The sequence below is a fragment of the Merops nubicus genome, unplaced genomic scaffold (genome assembly GCF_000691845.1).
Source record: "Merops nubicus isolate BGI_N331 unplaced genomic scaffold, ASM69184v1 scaffold48539, whole genome shotgun sequence".
In the NCBI taxonomy this organism is placed as follows: Eukaryota; Metazoa; Chordata; class Aves; order Coraciiformes; family Meropidae; genus Merops; species Merops nubicus.
The window spans coordinates 1-8,280 of NW_008633989.1; the positions used below are offsets into that span (position 1 = coordinate 1).

The 8,280-nt window shown below is 42.2% G+C and overlaps 1 protein-coding gene across 1 annotated transcript; it reads left to right on the plus strand.

Moving 5' to 3' along the window:
• The first annotated feature begins 24 nt into the window (after nucleotides 1–24).
• CCNG2 (cyclin G2) lies at nucleotides 25–4,811 on the plus strand. The gene is made up of 7 exons (XM_008948425.1): nucleotides 25–166; nucleotides 1,116–1,253; nucleotides 2,199–2,449; nucleotides 2,626–2,704; nucleotides 2,785–2,883; nucleotides 3,803–4,008; nucleotides 4,486–4,811. Exons 1-7 carry the CDS (start codon nucleotides 56–58, stop codon nucleotides 4,616–4,618), a joined length of 1,017 nt encoding a protein of 338 aa, XP_008946673.1. The 5' UTR covers nucleotides 25–55; the 3' UTR covers nucleotides 4,619–4,811.
• The last annotated feature ends 3,469 nt before the right edge of the window (nucleotides 4,812–8,280 follow it).

Genomic DNA, 8,280 nt, shown 5'->3' on the forward strand with positions numbered 1-8,280 from the left:
AGCTGTTGACTGCATGTCTGCCGTGAAGGTAAAGGATCCGGAGGCAGGGGAGAAGATGGGCAGCGAGGCGCTGTGGCTTTTCAAGCAGCTGAATGTCCACCTGGAGCAGGAGGGGCGGTTTCTGCCCCGAGAGAAGGGGCTCAGCCTCATCGAGTGCGCCGCCGAGGTGAGGGGGCACCGGGCAGCTGGGCCGGGGGACGGAGAGAGGGAAGCTGCTGAGTGAGGAGGAGGCAGTCCCTTTAGGGAAGGAAATCAATGTTAAAAAGTTAATTGTTTTTTTGTAGACGCCGCTTACCTTTTGTTTTAACTCTATCTTAATCTGTAGTTGCTAACATGCATTACATTGTCGAAGAGCTATGACATACCTACAGGGCAAGTAAAAATGTATAGATGCTTAATATTTTTTGTTTAAACTTCGAGTGAACATAGAACCAAGTGTATACCACTGTGTGGTACGACTGCAGGAAAGCTGAGATGTCAGGTAGACAGTTAAATGGGGAAGTGACCGGCTCTTCGTTAGCAAGGTCTGCGGAAATGAACATAGAAATGCTTAGTGCTTGACAGCGAAAAATAAACTGAACATGAACACTTTCATGTTAATGACCAGAGTTTCTTACTGAGTTTAGGGCAGGCTCGCATTCCTTCAGGTATTTGTGAGTTTTTTTGGAAAGAGCCTTAATGTTTAACAAAAAAAGTCTCTGAAATCAGTCTGCTTGTTTGCTTTGAAAGCAGAACTTGTGTTGCTTAAATATTGACGTGCAGTCAGAGAGGAGGATAAAGTGAGCTTGGTCATTTCTGTTTCTGTAAGGTCACGAGTTGTTGTATATGCACACACTTGGTGTAACTATTGTCTTAAGAAAGCAAGTGCATACTGGAAATGGGGTTGTGCTGAGCATTGCATCAGTGAGACTCGGGACCTGTCTGTGATACGTGTACCTGGGATGTGTTTTGAGTCTCAAGTCCCTAAGTTATTTTTTTAAGTGAAGAGGAATCAAGTATTTAAGGAAAAAAATAGTGTTTCTCTTTGACTGAAGTAAAAGATGACTTGGATTGTAAGTGGTCTCAGTCATTGCTGGTGCCACTGAGTAATTCTGACTTTGTTTCTCTTGTCATAGAACGAAAATACTCTGTGTCCGAGACAAAGGAACGCCAAGGTGGAAGATCTTTGGAGCCTGACCAACTTTTTTGGTTTTGCAACTGAAACGTTTGTTTTGTCTGTTAACATTCTGGACAGATTCTTGGCTCTTATGAAGGTATTTTGGCGGGGAGAGAATGAGTTCTAGTGTCAGCTGGGAATATGAGAGTTTTGGGTGGACTTACTTGTCTGTCAAAAAGGGGAAGGTTGTGATCTAGGACGTAACTGTGGGCGTTGACTCACTCTGTGCTAGCAAGGTTTCTGAAGTCCTCCTTTTTAAGCCTGCACTTGAGCGCAGTTCTTTTAACCTCTAAAGGCAAGTAGCAGCATCATTTATTTCCTCTAAGTCTGTAGATTTCACCAGGTAGACGTAGAAGAATAAGAAAGGAGAAATCATGAAAGAACAAAACCATTTGTGTTACAATTTCTAGATACTGTGCTAGCTTAGTGCTAGAATACGTAATGATCATTTCCTGGATATTTTTCTTTTTGTTTTTGTGCTGCTTTATGGCAGACAATGTGAACCTAAACCAGCTCCCCATTATGTTGATAGAAAAAGTAAAGTTGCATCAGTTCTCTGGTCTGCCTGTCCTTGAAGTTGCACAAAACATTGTGCTGGTACATTGCTGGGAGAGAATTGCAGAGGTAGGAACGAGTTGTGGAGGGGTAGGACTGCCTAGAACAGGCTCAGGCTGGATTTGGGTTGGTTTTAAGTGAGGGTGAGCGAGTGCTGCTGCTTGGAGAAGCAGGGTATTGCAGTTCTGGATGCAGTTTTTGTTGTTCCCTGATGTGGAGCTGTTTCAGCAGAGGGTGCTCAGCTGTTGAGCTTCATGTCCTCTGACTTTGCAGTGGCAGGTGGATATTGCATTATTGCTCAAACTTCAGTGACAAAATTGGTTTGACTGGGTGAGGTGTCTCAGGTGCCTGACATCAGGTCTGTTTGAGATAAGCAGATCTTCCTGTGGAACTGTGGCTCTTTGGGTCGGCTCACCTAGGCCCTCGGTGCTGTTAGATGAACAGGGTGCTCGTCGGGGGGAGTTCTCACAGTGCTCCCTCTCTCTAGGTGAAACCGAAGCATTTGTCTTGCATCGGAGTTTGCTGTTTCCAGCTGGCTGCCCGAGTGGTGGAGGAGGAATGCAATATTCCACCTGCCCAGGAGATCATCCGCATCAGCCAATGTAAATGCACTGCCTCGGACCTGAAACGGATGGAGAAGATCATTTCAGAAAAGTTGCACTTTGAATTTAAAGCTACTACTGCCTTAACCTTCTTGCACTTGTACCATACTATTGTACTCTGTCATACCTCAGAAAGGTGAGTTTGAGTTGTAGGTTAGTGGTGGTCTGTATGTTTGCTGAAGCCCCTTCTCTCTTCAACTGCCTCTTAAAGCATTATGGCATTGGCTGTAGAGGAGGCAGCTCCTTAGTTTTCACTGTCTGATGAGCAAATGCTTGTTGATAACATGTGCTGTTCTCCTGGTTATCTTACAGGAAAGAAATGCTCAATCTTGACAAATTGGAAGCACAGTTAAAAGCTTGCAACTGTCGGTTAGTCTTTTCTAAAGCAAAAGTAAGTACAAGTGGCTTTCTCTGACTCCTTGAGTAGGTTTTGGTTCATGTTATGTTGAGAGGTGATTTTTGTCCTTGTAGCCATCTGTCCTGGCCTTGTGCCTTCTCACTCTGGAAGTTCAGACTCTGAAATCTGTTGAGCTGTTGGAGATCCTTCTGCGTGTTCAAAAACATTCTAAGGTAAGTATTTTCTGTGGATTTTTTTGCAGTCCTTGAGGCTGGTTGCAGGTAACGATGCACAATGTAATATTTAAGGGACCCCTGTTGTCAGTGTAAAATCTTTATAGACAACAAGGTGGTATGTGGCAACAGCTGGAAGAAGCAATGAAGTGGGTCTTTAAACATCTGTCGGCAAGTCTCATGGCTAACAGTTTCGTTGGTAAAATGCCAAATGCAAATAAAACACCCCACTGCTTAGAGAATGTTGTCGGCTAGTCATTTTGCACTGGCACGTCTTGGCAGCTGCCTGGCAAGTGAAAAGATTGTGGTTTAAAAAAACTAGCTTAAATGTATAAAATCAGAGGAAGTGCTGACCTAATGCATGTGCAACACATGCTTTAACAAGCAGCAGATTTCACTTGCACAGTTGTAGCTCTATGTTCTAGAGGAACTCTCAATCGCTTTGTAGGACTACAGTGACTGCTGGGCATTTTTTTTTCCTGAATAACTATCAGGATTTTATCAGTTGATGGTCTAGAAGAACCTTTTCACTATTTAAGTCAAGTTGAACTAGCCCACTTTCTTGAGGGGTGGAAGTAGTTCCTTAAAATATGAGATTTGCCATTGAAAAATAATTTTAATAGATTATTGCTATTTTTATAATAATCTTGATTTTAATTTTTCATTTGGAAATAAGAATGTTGACAACAAATGGCAGGCAAACTGCCAACTCAAACTTTATTGTGGATGTTTCTAGAAGGGATATAAGGCTTCACCTTCAAAAACAGCCCCGTTTTGACAAAGGTGTTTCACAGTTAGGACTCACTTATATCTTGATTGATCTTTTTTCAAGTCTTTCCCAAGAAGGTTAAATGGAGGGACAGCTTCTCTTCAGAGCCTGTGTGTAGTAGACTCAATAGGTTCATTCTTCTCCTTTCAGATAAGTGATGGTGACCTGCTTTACTGGAGGGAGCTGGTCTCAAAATGCCTTGCAGATTATTCTTCTCCTGAATGTTGCAAGCCTGATCATAAAAAACTAGTTTGGATTGTTTCAAGGCGTACAGCCCAGAATCTACAAAACAGTTACTACAGTGTTCCTGAGTTGCCAACAATACCAGAGGGTGGATGTTTCAATGAAAGTGAGAGGTCAGTAACACATAGTTCATTTTTTGGGAATTCTTGTTTTCTGGGAATGTTAATGGCAGCTCTGTATAACTAGGGTTATTGGCCAATACTTAAGAGGAGGAAGGAAAGCTAGCTTCGAAAAGACCAATGAACTAGAAATACAGCTTAAACAGAAGGAAAAAAGGGAACTATCATTGTGGTGTTCAAAAAGTACAAGTGCTTTGCAGGGTGGGAGGAGGCTTACAAAGCATTTAGGTCTTCAAAACTAATGTGTATTTGATACCTTGAACACTGGCTTCTTGGTTGGTAGGAGATTTTTGGCATTAGAAGTAAGGAAGTTGTACCTGGATATGATTTGAGCCTTAGGGATGAGAAGCATTTAGATCTGGGGTGTCATAGTAAGAACAGAAGCATGCAAGAAAACAGAGTTGAGGAGTACTTTGCCACTTTTGAGGGGTTGTGCTTTGTTTAAATTACCTTTTGTACTGTTGCTTCTAGTGAAGACTCTTGTGAAGATATGAGCAGTGGAGAAGAAAGCCTCAGCAGCTCTCCTCCGAGTGATCTGGAAGGCACCTTCTTCTTTGAACTCAAACCTCAAACACAGTGGCAAGCTCTTGGCTGTCGGTCTTGATTGTATTAGGTTGAGATTTTTAATGCACCGTAGAGTCTTTTGGCAATAATAAATGAGGGGGTAATCTGTAAACTGTATTAAGGCAAGAATTGCTGTGGTATGTCAATGCTTTGAATGCCTGCCTTGGGTTTTTTGTTGTAATTTTAAGGAACTAAAACCAAATTCCATTCAGGTCCCTAGTTCAGCAAAAAAATTGATGTATAGTTATGCTGTCATGAACCTAAATGTGGCACAAAGTGCAGCAGCTGAATGCATCAGCAGTGTGTCCTGACAGCATACTGGGCTGTGTGGACAGGAACATACCCACTAGCTTGAGGGAAGCAGGGTTTTTTCCCTCCCTTTATTTGGCATTTATTCTCATTTGGGCTCAAGACGTTGGTTGACTTCTGCACCTCCAAAAGGAAGCTGCCAAGCCGGTTGAGGGATTTGGGGCATAGGAGCTGTGAGGAGACAAAGTAAAATGAGCTTATTCAGCCTGACAAAGCAGCCTTTGTGGAGAAGATGGGACTGAACAGCAGCCTTTGGTTATCTTAAGAGGAGGCTGCTGAGGAGGAGATGATTTTGGGATCCCTACTGAGAAGCATGGAGCAAGAATGAGAGGCTTCCATTAAACTGAAATGTGAAGTTCCCAGTTAATGGAAGCAGTTTGCTCCATGGGGTCAGTGAAGCATGGGAGGTGGACCAAGAAGGGCTGTGCAAGCTTTGTCCTGGGAGGTTCTCAGGATTCAATGTAACAAAACCCTGAACTTGGTTTGAGGTTGGACTGGAGTCCAACCTCCACGCTGTAGTATTCTGGGTATAGAATGAATTGGCCGAGTAGGTGAGGTGATTTGTGCACATAGTACCAGGCTGAAACGGTTGTCAAATAGGCAAAATGCCAAAACTGCTCTAACACTTGACGTGGTCTGCTCCCTTTCAGCAAAAAAAGCAGGATCTTGTGTACTCCCAAGTAGATTTCTTTCAAAGCTTGTTTTTTATAATCTTCAGGAATCTGTATTTCACAACAGGAGTATGCATGGCAAGAAGGAATTTTCTAAATATTAGTTTTCATGGAAGGGTAGTATAAAGTGAGTAAACCCATATTTTTTTTATTACAGACCTTTTTACTTTGAAATTCATGTTGTGTACTTCATTGTGTTTAAAATTTTAACTGTTACCATGCCAATCCATACTATTAGTTTAGACTTATTAACACAGTAAATCTTGGTAAGTCTATGTTCCTTTTACTATTTAACCCTTGTAATTGTTTTTCAGTATATTCATGTTATTGAGTCATACTCAGACTTGTTTGCATGCTAATGTAAAGCAGTTAGTTAGTGCTGGCAAAGTTGCTATGATGCAGTAATATCAGGTAAACGTGATGTTGATGAAGTAGTTAACGTAATGGCTTTCTCCAAACTCTTTTACTGAAGCACAAATTGAAGTGTGATTGTTTCTCCACACTGAGAACATGACTAGGTAGCAAGTGAAGTAATTAGCTCAGAAAATGTGAAGTGTGGTGGTGCCAAAGTGGAAAGGAAGGAGCAAACAAGCTCAAGGTTTTTTTTCGTAGACACGTTGTTTTAGAATGGTGAGAGCGGGGCTGTAAGTTCATAACTGTTCCTGTGATAGTAGTTCTTCTAAAATATAAAAGTTTACAAAAATGTATATAAAAATGTAAATTAAAAAAATGTACAGAAAAAAATTTAAAACAAAAAATTACCAGAAAATACTGTATTTTTTTACATTTAATGTAACTTTTTATAGGTATGTTGCATGTAGATAGTAATTTATTGTGGCCTGTGTATGATATAAATACTGTATGTCAGAAGACTTCTCACTGCCAGTCTCTTTTGCATCTGAAAGCTCACTTTGGTTGCAGGTGACAAACCTACTGAGTCTTGTTTCAGTTGAGAATGAAAATAAACAAAGTGCTGCATTTGTTAACTGGTCTTGAGTTATGGTTGGTTCCTTGAAGCTTTTGGCTTGTCGTTTGTTGTTTTCATCACTGTTGCATAGCATGTGTGGTTCTGCAGCTTTCTTCCAGATTTCCCAGAAGTTCTGGTCAGCAGTTTGCAATGAAAAAAAGATTTCTGGGTGGCTTGCTGATGGGTGTGAATCTCTTCTCACCTTTACTCCAAATCATTTTCAGAAATACTGTGAGGTTATCTTTCTACTTAACAACCAGCTGCTGCTGAACTCTCATGCTGGGGTGAGTGGTGTGAGTGGTACCTTTGTAGATGTGGCAAGTGGGAGGTTTCACTCATGGTCAAGTGTAGGGGTTGTTCCAGGCTAAGTGTTGTGGGTTCTGCTGGATTTGTGTTGGCTGCCATTCCCAGTCTTCAGAGTGCAACCTGGTCTTGAGGAAGTATCTGCAACACCTACAATAGCTCATCAAAGGTGAACTTCAGCTTGTTTGCTTTTCATCTCATCCTGCCCATCATGCCACAGTATTTTAAAATGGTTCTTGTCTGGTTAAAATGAAGGAATAAGGGTTTGCAAACGTTTTTATTTTCTGGAGAGATGTTCCCAGCACTAGAAAGACTGGAGGAGGGAGCCAGGACCTGCACTCAGCTACCTGCTGAGCTGGCTGCAAGTGTCATCATGACAGACTTATTGCATCTTGTAGCTTGATGCAGATCTTCCCTGTTTTGGTCCTTTTTCTTGTGCCAAGGGATGGAATGAGAGAAAACCCAAAGATGCTCCCTCTGTCAGGTCTGTCCATCTGTCTTCCAACTCTGGCCACTGCTGCTACCAAGGGAAATCCTGGCTCAGTTGCTCCAAATGAGTGCTGTCACTTCATTGGCAGGGAGTGTCTGGCAAGAATAAGGCCAATTCTATTTGTAAAAATAACACTTCAAGTGCAGTAATGCTCTATTTTTTTTTCCCTTTATGGCTTTTAAGTACAAGAACACACTATAAGGCTTCTCACTTGCCACATACATACAACAGATGAGGGATGGACATCTGCTGTTAATGAGAGCTCTGTATGAAGTTACCTTCTAATAACTCACATGTACCACTGAAAGTTGAGTTATATAGTGGAAGAGGCGCTATGATGTTCTCAGAGCACTGGCTTCCTTGCTGGCTGTTGTGACTGCTTTGAACATGAAACATGCTGCAGCCAAGGTGTTCAGCTTTGACTTCAAAGGTGCCCACTTGGGTTGCTTGAGTATAGCAGCTGCCTCGCTTGGAAGCTGGTAGATAATGCATGTGCTGTGTAGGTGGGCTCTGAGCAAGGGAGGAAGCCATGAGCAATGTCCCTGGGTGTACTACCCCCTCAGGAGCACTAGTTTAATAAAGCTGGAGGTCTAGCATTCAGCACCTTTCAAGCTTGTCCCAGCATGAAAAGAAATTTGCACAAACCTTGTCAGGTTTACTTCTGTGGTTTGATGATTTAGGCTCAGCTTTGATTTTGGTAGGTCAGATAGCTGGGTACCCCTGAAAAGAGGTCTGCCTGGCTTTCTTCAAAGGACAGGGCTTTTGGTGGTTGGCTTGTTTTTAATAGCAGAGATGCATGTGGTTTCTAGATGCTGGTTTGGGCTTTCTTGTACCACACAGTGAAACTTGCAGTCTCAAGAGTTGCAATACGTGCTCATTTTCATAACTGCTGTCTCAGTAAGACTGGTTTGGGTGGGGGTTGAGGGGGCTGAAAGGGAATGTTTCTGTGGGGAAGACATCTC

Bases quoted from the DNA above. Each gene is read 5' to 3' on its own strand.
- CCNG2 (XM_008948425.1), top strand. From the start codon at position 56: ATGGGCAGCGAGGCGCTGTGGCTTTTCAAGCAGCTGAATGTCCACCTG. The intron at 1,254-2,198 runs GTATTTTGGCGG...CCCTCTCTCTAG, and splicing joins GATTCTTGGCTCTTATGAAG to GTGAAACCGAAGCATTTGTC. The intron at 4,009-4,485 runs GTCAGTAACACA...TGTTGCTTCTAG, and splicing joins TGTTTCAATGAAAGTGAGAG to TGAAGACTCTTGTGAAGATA.